The 16,918-nt window shown below is 46.4% G+C and overlaps 1 protein-coding gene across 5 annotated transcripts in view; it reads right to left on the bottom strand.

Annotated features, from left to right (window-relative positions):
• LOC138522059 (antigen peptide transporter 2-like) overlaps positions 1 to 16,918 on the bottom strand; it is a 268,133-nt gene that overhangs the window by 110,333 nt on the left and 140,882 nt on the right. For 3 of the 5 annotated variants that reach the window (XM_069635292.1, XM_069635296.1, XM_069635293.1), the window contains exons 6-7: positions 6,574 to 6,771; positions 5,802 to 5,834 (exon numbers count right to left, since the gene is read on the bottom strand). In XM_069635292.1, the coding sequence (XP_069491393.1) occupies positions 5,802 to 5,834; positions 6,574 to 6,771 (231 nt within the window). The remainder of the gene's footprint in view (positions 1 to 5,801; positions 5,835 to 6,573; positions 6,772 to 16,918) is intronic. The other 2 variants (XM_069635294.1, XM_069635295.1) reach the window with 1 other exon arrangement.

Genomic DNA, 16,918 nt, shown 5'->3' with positions numbered 1-16,918 from the left:
GGTGACCATCAATGGTTCGTCATTAAATTCACAGTACCATAGCACCTAAAGGTAGAAGCCTGAGCTTTTGGGGCTGACAAGTCCCCCTTAAGGGGATGTGCCAGTTTAGAGGATTTGCTAGGAAAGGTGGGCTGGCTTCTGTAACTTCCTGAACTTGCCATCTTGTGCAAGACCCTTCTTTTACTGGCAACCACTGAAGTCGACTGCAGGCCGGATAAATGTGGTTTCGTGGTTGGAGCTAGCGGAGCTGCTTGCAGGATACATTCGGCCCTCGCTGGTCTCTGTGGATTGCCCCATCGAGAACCTTTATAGTCAGGATAACCCAATGTTACTTTACAATCAGGATTTGGACGTTCTCTGAAACACAGGTTGAATATCCAACAAAGAAGTTTAAACTGGAAAACTCTACAATGACAACAGTTGCTACATGGGGTGTTTGCTGGAGCACTGCATCCATTTTAACTCCCAGACTCTTTCCCAGGAATCCAGGTGAGGGGCATAATCCCATGCTTTTCGGGACCGGTCTCCTGCGATCACTAGGTTTTAGGCAGTTTACACACATCCATCTGCTAATTGCCACCATGCAAGCTTGACATGTAACTGTTTTAATGGTTTTGTTCTCCTCTAGTCTGATGACCAAAGCTTTAGATGTATAGGCTATGTTGGTGGAGTTCTCTAGTCTGATGGTGCCAGCTTTACATTCATCAGCTATGCCGGAGGTGTTCTCTAGTCTGATTTTGCAAGCTTTACATTCATCAGCTATGCCGTCAGTGTTCCCTAGGCTGATGATGCAAGCTTTACATGTATCACATATGCTGCTGGAGTTCTCCTCTAGCCAGAGGATGCAATCTTTACATTCATCAGCTATGCTGGTGGTGTCCTCCTCTATTCTGATGTTGCAAGCTTGACATTTATAAGCTATGCTGGTGGAGTTCTCCTCTAGTCTGATGATGCAAGCTTTACATTTATCAGCTATGCTGGTGGTGTTCTATAGTCAGATGATGCAAGCTCTGCATTTATCAGCTATGCTGGTGCAGTTCTCCTCTATCCTGATGATGCAAGTTTTACATTCATCAGCTAGGCTGGAGGTGTCCTCCTCTAGTCTGATGATGCAAGCTTTACATTGATCAGCTATGCCGGAGGTGTTCTATAGTCAGATGATGCAAGCTCTGCATTTATCAGCTATGCTGGTGCAGTTCTCCTCTATCCTGATGATGCAAGCTTTACATTCATCAGCTAGGCTGGAGGTGTCCTCCTCTAGTCTGATGATACAAGCTTTACATTCATCAGCTATGCCGTCGGTGTTCCCTAGGCTGATGATGTAAGCTTTACATGTATCACATATGCTGCTGGAGGTCTCCTCTAGCCAGAGGATGCAATCTTTACATTCATCAGCTATGCTGGTGGTGTCCTCCTCTATTCTGATGTTGCAAGCTTGACATTTATCAGCTATACTGGTGGTGTCCCCCTCTAGTCTGATGATGCAAGCTTTACATTCATCAGCTATGCTGGTGTTGTGCTCCTCTAGTCTGATGCAAGCTTTGCATTTATCAGCTATGCTGCTGGAGTTCTCCTCTAGTCTGATAATGCAAGCTTTACATTTATCAGCTATGCTGGTGGTGTTCTATAGTCAGATGATGCAAGCTCTGCATTTATCAGCTATGCTGGTGCAGTTATCCTCTATCCTGGTGATGCAAGCTTTACATTCATCAGCTAGGCTGGAGGTGTCCTCCTCTAGTCTGATGATGCAAGCTTTACATTGATCAGCTATGCCGGAGGTGTTCGCTAGTCTGATGATGCAAGCTTTACATTTATCAGCTATGCTGGTGGTCTCCTCCTCTAGTCTGATGGTGCAAGCTTTACATTTATCAGCTATGCTGTTGGTGTCCTCCTCTAGTCTGATGATTCAAGCTTTACATTTATCAGCTATGCTGGTGGTGTCCTCCTCTAGTCAGATGATGCAAGCTTTACATTTATCAGCTATGCTGGCGGTGTTCTCCTCTAGCCTGATGATGCAAGCTTTACATGTATAAGATATGCTGCTGGAGTTCTCCTCTAGTCTGATGACCCAAGCTTAACATGTATAAGCTATGCTTGTGGAGTTCTCCTCTAGTTTGATGGTGCAAGCTTTAAATTTATCAGCTATGCTGGTGGTGTCCCCCTCTAGTCTGATGATGCAAGCTTTACATTCATCAGCTATGCTGGTGTTGTGCTCCTCTAGTCTGATGCAAGCTTTGCATTTATCAGCTATGCTGCTGGAGTTCTCCTCTAGCCTGATAATGCAAGCTTTACATTCATCAGCTATGCTCGTGTTGTGCTCCTCTAGTCTGATGCAAGCTTTGCATTTATCAGCTATCCTGCTGGTGTTCTCCTCTAGTCTGATGATGCAAGCTTTACATTTATCAGCTATGCTGGCAAAGTTCTCCTCTAGTCTGATGATGCAAGCTTTACATTTATCAGCTATGATGGTGGAGTTCTCCTCTAGTCAGATGATGCAAGCTCTGCATTTATCAGCTATGCTGGTGCAGTTCTCCTCTATCCTGATGATGCAAGCTTTACATTCATCAGCTATGCTGGTGTTGTGCTCCTCTAATCTGATGCAAGCTTTGCATTTATCAGCTATGGTGGTGTTGTGCTCCTCTAGTCTGATGCAAGCTTTGCATTTATCAGCTATCCTGCTGGAGTTCTCCTCTAGCCTGATAATGCAAGCTTTACATTCATTAGCTATGCTAGTGATGTCCTCCTCTAGTCTGATGCAAGCTTTACATTTATCAGCTATGCTGCTGGAGGTGTTCTCCTCTAGCCCGATGATGCAAGCTTTACATTCATCAGCTAGGCTGGAGTTCTCATCTAGTCTGATTATGAAAGCTTTACATTCATCTGCTAAACTGCTGGAGTTCTCCTCTAGTCTGATGGTGCCAGCTTTACCTTCATCAGCTATGCTGGAGGTGTTCGCTAGTCTGATGATGCAAGCTTTACATTTATCAGCTATGCTGGTGGTGCTCTCCTCTCCTCTGATTATGCTTGCTCTAGCTTGCATGTATAAGCTATGCTGGTGTTGAGCTCTAGTCCGGTGGTGCAAGCTTTACATTTATCAGCTATGCTGCTGGAGTTCTCCTCTAGTCTGATGATGCAAGCTTTACATTTATCAGCTATGATGGTGGAGTTCTCCTCTAGTCAGATGATGCAAGCTTTACATTTATCAACTATGCTGGTGGTGTTCTCCTCTAGCCTGATGGTGCAAGCTTTATATGCATAAGCTATGCTGGTTGTGCTCTCTAGTCTGATGGTGCAAGCTATGCCTTTATAAGATATGCTGGTGCTGTGCTCCTCTAGTCTGATGCAAGCATTGCATTTATAAGCTATGCTGGTGGTGCTCTCGTCTCGTCTGATTATGCAAGCTCTGCATTTATCAGCTATGCTGGCGGAGTTCTCCTCTAGTCTGATGATGTAAGCTCTGCATTTATCAGCTATGCTGGTGGTGTTCTCTAGTCTGATGATGTAAGCTCTGCATTTATCAGCTATGCTGGTTGTGTTCTCCTCTAGCCTGATGCTGCAAGCTTTACATGTATAAGCTCTGCTGGTGTTGTGCTACTCTAGTCTGATGCAAACATTGCATTTATCAGCTATGCTGGTGGTGGTCTCCTCTAGCCTATTGCTGTAAGCTTTAAATGTAGAAGGTATACTGCTGGTGCTCTCCTCTAGTCTGATGCAAGCATTGCATTTATCGGCTATGCTGGTGGTGTTCACCAGTCAGATGATGGAAGCTCTGCATTTATCAGCTATGGTGCTGGAGTTCTCCAGTCAGATGATGGAAGATCTGCATTTATCAGCTATGCTGGTGGAGTTCTCCTCTACTCTGATGATGCAATCTTTTATCAGCTATGCTGCTGCTGGTTTCCTCTAGTCTGATTATGCTAGCTCTAGATTTCCATTTATAAGCTATGCTATGGTGTTGTTGGTCTTCTCCTCTAGCCTGATGCTGCAAGCTCTGCATGTATACGCTATGCTGGTGGTGCTCTCCTCTAGTCTGATGCAAGCATTGCATTTATCAGCTATGCTGGTGGTGTTCACCAGTCAGATGATGGAAGCTCTGCATTTATCAGCTATGCTGGTGGTGCTCTCCTCTAGTCTGATGCAAGCATTGCATTTATCAGCTATGCTGGTGGTGCTCTCCTCTAGTCTGATGCAAGCATTGCATTTATCAGCTATGCTGGTGGTGTTCACCAGTCAGATGATGCAAGCTCTGCATTTATCAGCTATGCTGGTGGTGCTCTCCTCTAGTCTGATGCAAGCATTGCATTTATCAGCTATGCTGGTGGTGTTCACCAGTCAGATGATGGAAGCTCTGCATTTATCTGCTATGCTGGTGGTGTTCACCAGTCAGATGATGGAAGCTCTGCATTCATCAGCTATGCTGGTGGTGCTCTCCTCTCGTCTGATGATGCTAGTTCTAGCTTTACATTACCAGCACCAGATCTCCAGTGCCACCCTTATTGGCTATTCTCTGCAAAACTGTGAACTCCCACTAACACTCTCCCAGTTTCCATTCAAGGGTGGAAACCTGCCAGTTCACTCTGCAGGTGATGAGTTTCCTGTGATGCTACTGTCCATTCAAGCAGTTTCCCCAGAAACGGAAATGGGGAAATTGGACGAAAGGTGAAGAGGTGTTTATATGGCAGTGATGGATCTACCGGCAAGGGCCTGGCACTGCTTTCATCTTATTATGGGCTAATTATGATGATGATTATTTTTAGGGTATTAACTGAGCATGGACCTAGCTTCGGGAAGCAACAGAGCGCTTAACAATCATAGGGGGAAGAGCACGGGGAGGGAAGCAGAGAAACATGGGAGCGGGGAGCTAACAAGGGAGGGAGAGGGTGGGCAATCAACAGAAGGGATCTACAAGCAACCAGGGGAGGAGCCAGTGGGGAGCAGATCACGGAGTCTCAGGTAGGGAGGGGAGTGGACGGACTATGGACCTAGCAACGAGGGGAGGAGACAGTGGGGAGCAGATCACTGAGTCTCAGGTAGGGTCAGGAGTGGAGGTTGTGTGGACCTTGCAACCAGGGGAGGAGACAGTGGGGAGCAGATCACGGAGTCTCAGGTAGTGTTGGGAGTGGAGGTTGCGTGGTCCTAGCAACCAGGGGACGATACAGCAGGGAGCAGATCAGAGTCTCAGGTAGGGTCGGGAGTGGAGGGTGTGGACCTAGAAACCAGGGGAGGAGACACTGAGGAGCAGATCACAGAGTCTCAGGCAGGGTCAGGAGTGGAGGTTGCATGGACCTAGCAACCAGGGGAGGAGACAGTGGGGAGCAGGTCACTGAGTCTCAGGCATGGTTGGGAGTGGAGGTTGCGTGGACCTAGCAACCAGGGGAGGAGACAGTGGGGAGCAGATCACTGAGTATCAGGTAGGGTCGGGAGTGGAGGTTGTGTGGACCTTGCAACCAGGGGAAACTACAGTGGGGAGCAGGTCAGTGAGTCTCAGGCATGCTAGGGAGTGGAGGTTGTGTGGACCTTGCAGGCAGGGGAGGAGACAGTGGGGAGCAGATAACCCAGTCTCAGGTTGGGTCGGGAGTGGAGGTTGCGTGGACCTTGAAACCAGGGGAGACTACAGTGGGGAGCAGGTCAGTGAGTCTCAGGCATGGTTGGGAGTGGAGGTTGCGTGGTCTTAGATGTTTGAGAGGAGCCATTTCTTGAAGAGGAGAGTCTTGAGCTCCTTCTTGAACTGTAGAAGTGAGGTGGCAAGTCGGAAGTGGACATTGAGGCCCCTCTTGTAGGCAGTACTGAGCTGATCTCACCTGGTGGACGGCCACAACCATCTGTGTCAGGTTCTGGAAAATCAAGAACATTAATTGATCCTTACCCCTGTCACCGGGGACAGATATAATGATATTTGTCAAGACTTTGAAGTAGGCCTTAAATTTGCACTTTGACCTCCTTGACATTATTTCATATGCCTGTAACCTCCCAAAAAGACACCTTTCTTCCACCAGGTCGTCCTGGGACTGCACAGGTGGCGCCACAGAGCTTTGGCAGACAGTTAAATGATGACTGTCCCCTCAACTCTAAAGGAAACAATCTAGACTTCCAAGAGGTCTTTGATCTGCCCAAATCAACAGATAACATACCATCAAAAGACCCCCACTCTAGAAGGAAATCACATCCTCCATTTCCTTCTCCTCTTTAGAGAAACAGAAGACAGAGCGACTTACCTCATAACTGCGCAAAACAGACATCTTCTCGGTAATGACATGTAACCAGTCACAACAGACATGCAGATGCTACTAATAACACACCAAGCAACACAAATATGCCCCTTCCTAAGTCCCCACAGCCACTTATCAATACTCATCAATTCTCCACTAATAAATAACCACTTCTTCCTCCCCATGATTGCACAACATTGCTGACCTTGTGCAAACTATGGCTCAGGAAACCAACACATTATGCATCTGTTTCCCCCTTCAGTGACCACATGCACCCTCACGCCAATGGCTAACCTTTTACAGAGGACTCCTACATTCACTTCCCCCAGAGGTGGCACATGAGGAGGGACTCCCATAAACATACCTTCCGCACCAGGGAATACAAGGTTTGCACCCTTTCACGCCTAGTCTTCAGCCTGTGGGTCTCCAGCAGAGCAGCCCGGTACCTCTCCACCTCCTCGTCTTCCATGGCAAAGCTGCGCACGGTCCTGATGGCGGACACCACCTCCCCCGCAAGGGCATTGGACCGAGCCATGGAGTCCTGCACACTCTTCACCAGATCCTGTTTTGAGTAAGAGAAATGTGTTAACTGGTGCATGTGCCGCCGCTCTCAACCTCCCATGGGCAAACAGATTTCTGCTGTCTCCAGCTTTACCCTATGGGAGCACTACCTTCATATATCCTCTCACTGCACAGTGTGAGGGGTCAGAAATGTGAGGTGGACAACTTTGTAAGGAGTTGTCAAAATGTGCTGTTTATTCAATAAAAAGGGTGGACAAACGCCTCACTATCCCACCCCCGACGAGGATTTCCTGCCTAAAGCAAACTACAGAAACCACTCTAACAAAGGCTATCTGTCCCTCACACTTACACATTCACCAAATCAATAAGGACATGCATGGCAGTTCAAAACAGCAAAATTAATATAACAATTGAATTTGTAATAGGACCACGTCCTGTTTATGATCTGGGTGATTTCCCCTCCCCAGATTCAAACAGGATTCTTGCTCCACAGTTCAAAAAGAAATAAGGAAATCCTGGTTTGTCGCAAAGTTCCAACACAGTTCTTTGTAACTTCAACTGCATAATAGACAGTTCTGACACTCAAAGATATACCAAATGAAAATAGAATGTCCTTTCTCTTCTTTGCATAAGAATGAGCCCCAGAATGATATTCTTCACTAGGCAACAAGAATTGGCTTTGCAGGATGATTTGCCACAAAGGAATGCTTTCGAAGAAATGTAACTCCTCTACAGCAGGTTTATACGGTTCTCCCTTCAGCACCACAGATATTATACAAATGTCTTGGTTAAGACCACTTTACGGCACTGCTTCCTGGTTTACTCCGACGCCAGTCCTACTTCTTCAAAGCTTTGCCATCCGGGTATAATCCCCTGCTCGAACAGTGTTTCACAAAACAGAACATGCTTTAGTGGTAACCTTCAACTTATAACAAGTTTGTAACAACTTCACAATGTTCATCATCTTGCAGCATTAGACATTTAGCAACTTCTCAGGGAAACCAAATTCACCTGGGTGCTCAAACAGAACGTGCTTTAGTGGTAACCTTCAACTTATAACAACTTTGTCACAACTTCACATGTTCATCATCTTGCAGCATTAGACACTAAGCAACTTCCCAGGGAAACCAAATTCACCTGGGTGCTCTTTAACACTCATCGGCAAATTATGCTGCTCTCCCTCTGAATAACCTTTTGGCGTGGAAAAGAGTGGTAGTCTCGGGCATTCACTGTGCTCATTCCAGTCTGTTTCCAGTCTGTTTCCAGTGTTCATTACATTGAAGGCGGAGCAACCTTTAAAACTCACCTGACACTGCAGAGTGGCCGCAGAGTGGCAGTCTACGGCTGCTAGGGATGCTGGGGGTGCGGTCCCCACAACTGTGCCTGGGCTTGTTACTGTTGGGCCGGCATCAGCCGGGAGGAGGACCGCCGCCGCCTCCGAAGTTTCTACCAGACGACTGAAACAAACTCCGATAACGGAGCCTGCCTAACAACATCAAAGGACTCTGCCAGATCTACGTGGAAGCTCCCATCATAGCCAACGTTTCCAGAACTCGCATCCTGCTCCCTTGTACTTTCAGCCAAGGACGATCTCACAAGTGCCGCAGAGTCATACAACTCCCCGCTAAACTCTACAGAACATCCATCACATCCAACGGCAGCCGGATACTCGGATGAGGTGGAAGAAAGGGGACCCTAACCCCAACGGAAAAACATCTTCCATCCTGACAGCCCTGCTGAGGAAATACTTGCTACAAACTATTCATTAACAAAAGCACGGCCAGCTACTACAACATCAAATTCCATGTCCCTGACTCACCCGACTCACTCCCCCAAGACCCTGCAATCCACAAATGTCTTACCTATAGTTGACGAGGTGCTGCCGTCTCTCGGTGGAGAGACGGTCCGGCCGCCAAGGGTAGACCTCTGGCGGCAAGCAGAGTGGTCTCGCTTTGGGGGGACAGTGCAGGGGCTGAGACTCAGGTGGTGGAGGCGGTCACCCGCCGCGTCCATCATGACGGGAGGAGGAGCGCCACAGGGCGGGCTTGCCTTGACACCGCCCCAGGCTCCTAAGAGACCTAGAGCTCGAGGCAGGGGCAAACTGTGCCACAAGAAGAGCGGGCCCTCTGACTGTAAACACAACTTCTGGCTCGCTTGTGTGTGTACCGGCGATGATTCATGGGTCTCCAGTAGGAGTTATGCCACCGCCTGAGCCACAAGCAGGCACTAACGAATATGAGACGCAAGTACCTCAGTCTCAACAAAATACAGGCGCTGAAACCCTGCTTGCTAGGGCACAACAACCGAGAAATAAACACCCAGTAAAACCAATCAAAAATTCAGGAACATAACATGGGCCAAATAGCCAACATAAGCAAAATGGAAAACCGACCATGCAAAACAAGCGAGAAATTGGAAAAAAGTCAGCAAAGCGTGCCCTCTTGAACACCGCTTTGAGTAATTCCTCGCTGGAAAATACCTTAAAAGACTTTTTTAAAAGGTAATGCAACGGCAAATTTGACAGTTTGGGAGAGGTCTCGGATGCTGAAATGCTAGAGACTGGTTTAGATCCCCACGCCTCAACCAAAATCCGCAAAACGGAAAACGGAGCCAATCCATCTGCTGAAAGCATACTAAAGAGCCCGAAATGGCACTTTAGAAAGGCTTCTGAGTCGCACCTTACCTCTGGCAAAACCTGGTAATAGCAGCCCAAAATTTAACACCCAACGTCCCACAGCACATCTGGGTGGAGCGAATGGCCCTTGGCGAACGCCTCTCCAAAACACAACTCCAGATCACCCCTCTGGCACTAGCACGTCCGCAAAATCTGAAAACCATAAATGAGGCAACTCCAACAGCAACGCCCTTGGTGAGTCCAAACCCTGTTGTTTCTCCGGAGCGGACTAGAGTCCATGGGACTGCACAGGTGGCGCCACAGAGCTTTGGCAGACAGTTAAATGATGACTTTCCCCTCAACTCTAAAGGAAACAATCTAGACTTCCAAGATGTCTTTGATCTGCCCAAATCAACAGATAACATACCATCAAAAGACCCACACTCTAGTAGGAAATCACGTCCTCCAATTCCTTCTCCTCCTTACAGAAACAGAAGACAGAGCGACTTACCTCATAACTGCGCAAAACAGACATCTTCTCGGTAATGTCATCAGTAACAATAGCCCTGGCTCTCTTCTGTAAACTATGAGTCCATAAATGACACCCTCAAAGATCATACATCAGTCTTTGCTATGATGCACTCCAAACTCATCTTTCTGGAAGGGTACATCAACGCTATAGAACGCAAACACAACCCACCTTCTACCTTTGAGCCAGGTAACTTCTCTCATCTAGTTGGGGAAAATCCTTCGGCTGTGCCCCAAACATCACTCCTGGAAACTACTGAAGTAAGCACACCGACCTTGAATGTAGCAACAGAACTTTTAGCTAAACCAAGATTTAACTGCCAAATGTGCAATCTTGAACCCGTGACTCAGCCATCCCAGGGCCCAATGAAAGGAGCAACTACTCCAAGGATGACAACACCAAATGAACACTGTTCTGATAAGACTCCTGCAGACACGAACATGGGAACAAGAGTAGTGAAAACTCACATCACCCCTGATGAAGAAGTTATCCTTATTGAAGACATGGAAATCCATAAAACAACAAGAACTCTGAACCAGGCTACCTTGGACAAAGAGCCAACTACTCTCGATAAACCGAATCCTCCACAGAAGCCAAGCTTAACAACATAAAACCAAAAAAATCAATTAGTTCTTCGCCTAAATCCAGCAAAAACTAACAAGGTAGTAGTACTCGCTCGAAAGGAAGTTCCTACAGTGCCAGTGACTACTGGGCCACTAGATGAACCACCAACAGTAAAAAAGTGACTACTCCTGCCCCCAGAAACCATGTGCCAGACAACCTAATTAAACAGGCATCACTAAGAACAATTGAAGATTTCTTGGAGCAAAGAGATCTAATGGAGCTTAGCCAACATCATGGAGATTTAGAGGAAAATTCGCCCTTGGAGCAAACATTGTCATCAAGCCCTCTTACCACAAGGGACCAAACCGTCCAAGTCGACTCTCAAAGCCTTATGACCTTAAATGAACGATTCAAAAATCTAGCTTACACCAAAAATAAGGCACTAAGAGCCGACCAACCGCACAATCAATTAAAGTCAACTAAAAAAAATGCAGCGACTTATCGATCAAGAGTAAGGAATTCATCTAGAGACCGCACCCCGACGAGTGAAGTAGGACCTTTACGCAGTCGGCGTGCGCCTTCCTTAAGTAGCGCACAACAAATGCCCTTGAGAGCAGAGCCTGCCAGATCCGCTAGAAGGGTAATAATCCGTTACGAAAATCAGCCCCGAGAGAAAAATGTACCTACCTTCAAACTAACAGAACGCACGGACAACAAGGAATATACTGTCTTGAATAGACGTACGGTCCTGAAATGATCTCAAAACACTTTGTTCCCTAAAATCGGAGGACTTTAAAATTATGGAGCCAAGCCATGAAGGGAAGAAAGCCATTTCCCATCTCTACACAACATCTAATACAGTAAATACATGCTAAGATGCTCATCGCATACACTTTCAAAACAGGGTTGACATACCTAATAAGAACTGATAATCCTTTACCGTGCATTGATCGGAAAAGTACAACTACAATAGAAAAACGTCAGATTCACCACACGGAACCTAGTGACCAGCACGACCATGGCCCCCTCTCCGCATCTGGCACTTCTTTGAAGAAAAAAGCGGAAACACAAAAGGCCTGCTCATCGAAACCTGAATTGGAAAACGGCCCTCCCGTTGTGAAGCACAACCCTTCTCACGTGGCAGGGCTCATAGCCCTTCTCCGTCTCCTACTTAGCCTGACCAGGACAGATGTCCAAGTGGACCACGGCCAGCAGTAAAAAGAACTATTACGCAGGCCGTGGATGAAAGATCTTCAGTTGTTGACGGTATGATTAAACCACTTCTAAACTTCATTCTTGGTCATGGCTCCCCAAAGTTTTATAGCAATCCGTCAGCTCACTTAACCATACACCTCGCCAGGCTGCATCGACATTGTCCTTGGGCTGTTGGAACACTCAGGGTTTTTTGCACCCGACAGCCCCCGGTGAGATCGACCTGGGCTCCTTTGACATTCTGTGTTTACAGGAAACGTGCTGACTGACAAACCAAACCTGACTGACAAGCCTTCTCCCCGGCGCATCAAGGAGAAAAAGGCCATCCCAGTTCTGGTCTCTTGACTGCAGTACGCTCTGGAAGCGGCCTACAGATTGAAAGAGTAGTACTGTCTAACTCATCCCTTCTGACAGTCTTGCTTTCTTGGTTACACATGGAAAAAGCCACAGACAATTTCTCTGTGACACCAGTTCTGATTACCAATATTTTCTGGAACCCGCAGGGGATACATGCTGAAGCATTACTTGAGATGTTAGCGACTGTAATCGACACTGCATATTTGGACTATCAAGGGGTACACTTGCTTATTTGTGGCAACTTAAATGCAACTTGTAGCTCCTCAGCTCCACGAAATAAAGTGACAAGCTGGGTCTACGAGGCAGAAGCACGAGGTAAAGCCTGGCTTAAACTAATGACCTCAAGGAAACTCTTTGACACAGCAACCACAATAAATGAAAATAACGACATCCCTACATGGGAGAGAGGACCTTCAAAGTCAAAAATTGATTACATCTTTGCATCGCAGTCACTACTACCCAACTTGATTTCTGCCAAGGTCATAAAAACATCGCAAAGTGACCATAACTTGTTGAACATCAAATGGTCCTCAACATACCTACCAAAGTCTTACGTCTCTCCAACTCTGGAGCTAAACAGCAAAGGAAATCGCTTTAAGTTGACTGCAAAAAACACTGAAGAGATAACGAAATCATACAAAGGGGTGAAGGAAACTGGCAGTTTAACTAAGAACTTTGCACAAGTTGACTACAGACCACTCTTAGAACCCCATCAGGCCCACAAACAAACAAACAACAAAAAAGGATGAGACAGGAGGCAGCACACCCACACCTTTGACCCCCTCTTGGTGGCCAAACAAAATGAAATGCGTAAAGCTAAAAGACTAGCACCTCGCCACAATACTAGAACCAACAGAGAATTAGCCCCAGACGCACTAAAGAAATACAAATCTTGGCTAAAATCCTATCGGTTGACATTACATCAACGTGACTCTGAGGAAATGATGAAGCATGTTAACAACCGTAACTCCTGTGACATTATTTAGAACAATGAGACAATCCTCAGACGACACATTAAACAACGGTATTCCCGAGCACATTTGGGTACATTTCTACTCAAACCTCTTTAAATCAGCATCACTGTCACTCGAAGAAAAAGACACAGAGCTCAATGTGCCCTGGGTTGACCTTCACGACAAGGAGTCCATTCAGTCAACAATATGTAAACTAAAAAACTCGAGAGCACCGGGGCCGGACGGTATAACCAACATAGACTTAAAAACACTACCGGACGAATGGACCAGCCTCATAAGCCTCATATTCAAAAGATGTGCTGTACTCAGAAAAAATCCCAACACCTTGGACTACATCGGTAATAGTTCCGATCTTCAAGAAAGGCTGCAAGGATGATCCCCGGAACTTTCGACCAATTGCCCTGTTGGACGTTATTGGGGAAGTCTACGGAATTATGCTACTAAATAAATTTCACTCCTGGGCAATCAATGGGCCCTGCGCTGATCCCCTAAAATCAGGCTTCAAGAAAATGGCAGGCACAAGTGTAAACATCATGCTTCTAAGCATTCTTAAAGCCAAGATCTTGGGAGGCCCCCCCTCCCCCAGAGTCTTCTTGGCCTACATAGACCTCACCCAAGCATTTGATCTAGTAAACAGAGATAAATTGTGGCAGAAGTTAGCAGACTGGCACTGCCCCCCCTCCACCCCGCAGAATCCTAGGGCTGCTAATAGCTCTCTACACCAATACCAGTGTCCAAGTGCGGCTAAACAAACAGCGCCGACTCTCAACAGGGATACTAACGGCCAGAGGGGTAAAACAAGGACCTTGTAAAAATCTTTCTGGCCTACCTGGGAGATTATAAGTATGCCAACGCCCTGATAAGAGCTTTCCAACTGTGAATTGGCTGGGAAAAGGTGCCCCTTGTCTGCTGTATGCCGATGACCTGATCCAGCTCGACCAAACTGCTATCGGATTAGATACCCTTTCCAAGTACATACCTTCTAATGATCTTGAAATTAATAAATCAAAAACTAAGATCATGATTCTAGAAAAAAACATCAAGAAAGGCAAAAATTTGAAATGGTACTTGGACGGGAGCAGTGTTGTAAAGGTGTTTGAGTTTAAATACCTAGGAGTAACACTGGACAGCTCCAAAACAAAAAGATCGATGCAAAATGCCCTGCATAAAAAGATGAGAAATCTAACCTCAGAAGCCAAAGTAGTAGACAGAAAGTATGGGAGATTTTCTCTTCAACCAACAATCAACTTTTACAGAGCTAGAGTGATTCCATCTATCACATACGGTGCGGAGGCTATGCCGTATATTCCAGAATCCATCTGGACTATCCTGGAAAGTTTTCTTTGGAGAACTTTACTAAACCTCCCGAAGTCTACTCCAATTCCCTGTTTAGACAGGAATTGAACCCGTCCTCTCTCGAGGCAACAGTCGACCGAAACACCATCATGTTGTACAGGAAAATCATCGACCTAGCTAGTCCTCTGGTATTCTCACTTAGAAAAACGGAGATGACAAATGGACTCTGCAAAATGTTAAATCAGTGGGAAAAAGAGTGCAAAGAAAAACTTGCTGCGATTGGTAGCTCACCCAAAGAACTGATCCAAAATCCAACAAAAATAAAAAAAAGAGGTTGGACGAATCAGACTGGATCTTGACTTTGGACAAAGCACTAAAACACAAGCTTCCTTCACACCTCCCGCCGGAGGCAAGAAAACAAAATGAAACTCAACCTTTTCTAAAGAAGCACCCAAACAGAAGATTGAGAAACATCCTTCTAAGGGCTCGGCTAAATCTTTTTCCCTCAAATGAAATCCTGAAAATCAGAGGATTCTCGACAACAAACCACTGTAGATTCTGCGGTATCTCTTCTGAGATCGAAACAATACGACATCTTTTACTGATGTGTCCAGGTACTAGCTGCTCAGAACTCCATACTTGGCTCACCAGCTGGCTGCTGCACAAATACACGAAGAGGAACTTTGGTGGGCTCGCCTGATTGGTGGTGAGAAGACCTCATGGGCAATAGCCGCTGCTAAAATCTTAGAGCAGATCTTTCTTTCAACAGATACGCCAAACTCAATACTTACGCCCACCACCGCCTAGGCCTCACCACACAAATCACATCAAACAACTGTTGGGTGAGAGCCACTCATCTGTGGGGCCTTTTCTTCTTCTTTTTCTTTTTCTCTTCTTGTTTTCTAACTTTTGTTCAACTTCTGTGAAATCAGCACCTTGTAAAAATCACTAATGCAGTTAAATCTCGTAATAAAAAAAATAAAAATATAAAAATATATAAATAACCTTTTTCCGAAGGGCAGCCTTTTTGCCACTTTACTACACAAGTACCAAATGCTGATAAGGAAAGTCTTTTCCATTTGCTTTCTTGGCTTTGGCCATGGGTGTTTATATCAGCTGTTATTATATGTTTCACAAAACATGCGTAACAAATTTCACAACCCTGGGGTCTTCCATTACTCCCTTTTCACCTTTGGCAATTTTTGTTGGGCTTGTATTGGTTAGGTTTTAGTTTCTCTTGGCTTGGGTAATAGTTGTATGCCTTAGATTTTAACAAGGTTGCCCCAACGGGTTGTTGACGTTTACATAAACTCACATGCTTAAATTTAAAGTCACACACTACCGATCCCCTCTGCGTTCGCTGGTCTTCTGCTGTAGTGGCTCCTAGTGACCTGGCGAACAGCTTCTCCTGGTCCACCTTCACTCGCGCCACCCCTTGTTCAAGCTGCCTTTGCTGCTGAGGGTCTCTGGTGCACACCAGCCACCAGAGACCTCTCAAAAGGGAAAACTTCCCTCACTGCTTCTGTTTCCTGCTGCGTAGCCTCTGCACCACAGGCCTTCAAAGGGCAAACATCCCTTCTGCACGCTTCCCACTGCACGACCTCTGCAATCGGGACAACTGGAGGCATAAACCCTTTCCAGACCAGCCACTGGGCCTCATTACGAGGTATGCCGGTAGCTATGCCGCTATTGGCGGCATGGCTGTCGGCAAAACCGCATCCGTGTCTGTGTCCTCGGAATGAGGACTTACCGGACCATTCCGAGTTTGGATGGCCCGGTAATTCCTCACTCGAGGACACAGACACGGTTCATCCCCATTCCCATTTCAGCCCCTATAGGGCTGAATGGGAATGGGAGAGGGAATAAACAACGGGCCATTACGAGATGGCCCGTTGTTTGCTCCCTCTTCCCCTCGCGGGACCCAGTATGCACGCCTGGTTTTCCCAGGCATGCTTAACGTGTCCCGCGAGGGGACCTCGTAATGTGGTGGAACGGGTTGAACGGCGCCGCAGCCTTTTACGGTGCCGTTTAACCCTTTCCGCCAGGGTCGTAATGAGGCCCACTGTCTTTGGCTTCACAACTGTCCTGGCATCTTCTCTCTCCTCCAGTCCCCGACCTCGGGTGCAAACACAGTCTGGACTGCTGCTCACTCTGCTCTTCTCCTGCTCCTGTTCCTTCTCTTAATGCCTGCACATCAGGGGGCTTGTTAAGCCTCTCAGTCTCCCTCAGGTGTGGGCCATCTACATTAATTAGTTGACTACTCCTGAGGCATTGCTCCTCTTTAGCCATCTTCTTTGTCACAATGCTTAGGGCATTCTGGGACTTGAAGTTTCTAGTAACAAAGTTAGTTTTTCTGAATTCTTCTTCACTCTCAAATTTACTTCTGTTCCTCATAACATTTTCTAAGGAAACCGCGTAAGTGTCAGTCATCAGACTTGATTGAAGAGAGGAAAAAGGTTCTTTAGAGTGTAGACCCTTATTATTCATAAACCACCCTTCACTATACTTTTGGGAGTTAGAGGAGTTTTTAGCTGTACGAGTTTCCCGGGTTTGAGAAGGGCTTTTATTTCTCTTTATGCCAAAGGGTTTTGGATTAGCTTTACCCACATTAAGATGTTCAACTTGTGGAATAGACGGATTA

The sequence above is a fragment of the Ambystoma mexicanum genome, chromosome 13 (assembly GCF_040938575.1).
Source record: "Ambystoma mexicanum isolate Mex_15411 chromosome 13, UKY_AmexF1_1, whole genome shotgun sequence".
NCBI lineage: Eukaryota > Metazoa > Chordata > Amphibia > Caudata > Ambystomatidae > Ambystoma > Ambystoma mexicanum.
The sequence above is the reverse complement of the archived record's forward strand: the minus strand, read 5'-3'. Positions and strand labels throughout refer to the sequence as shown.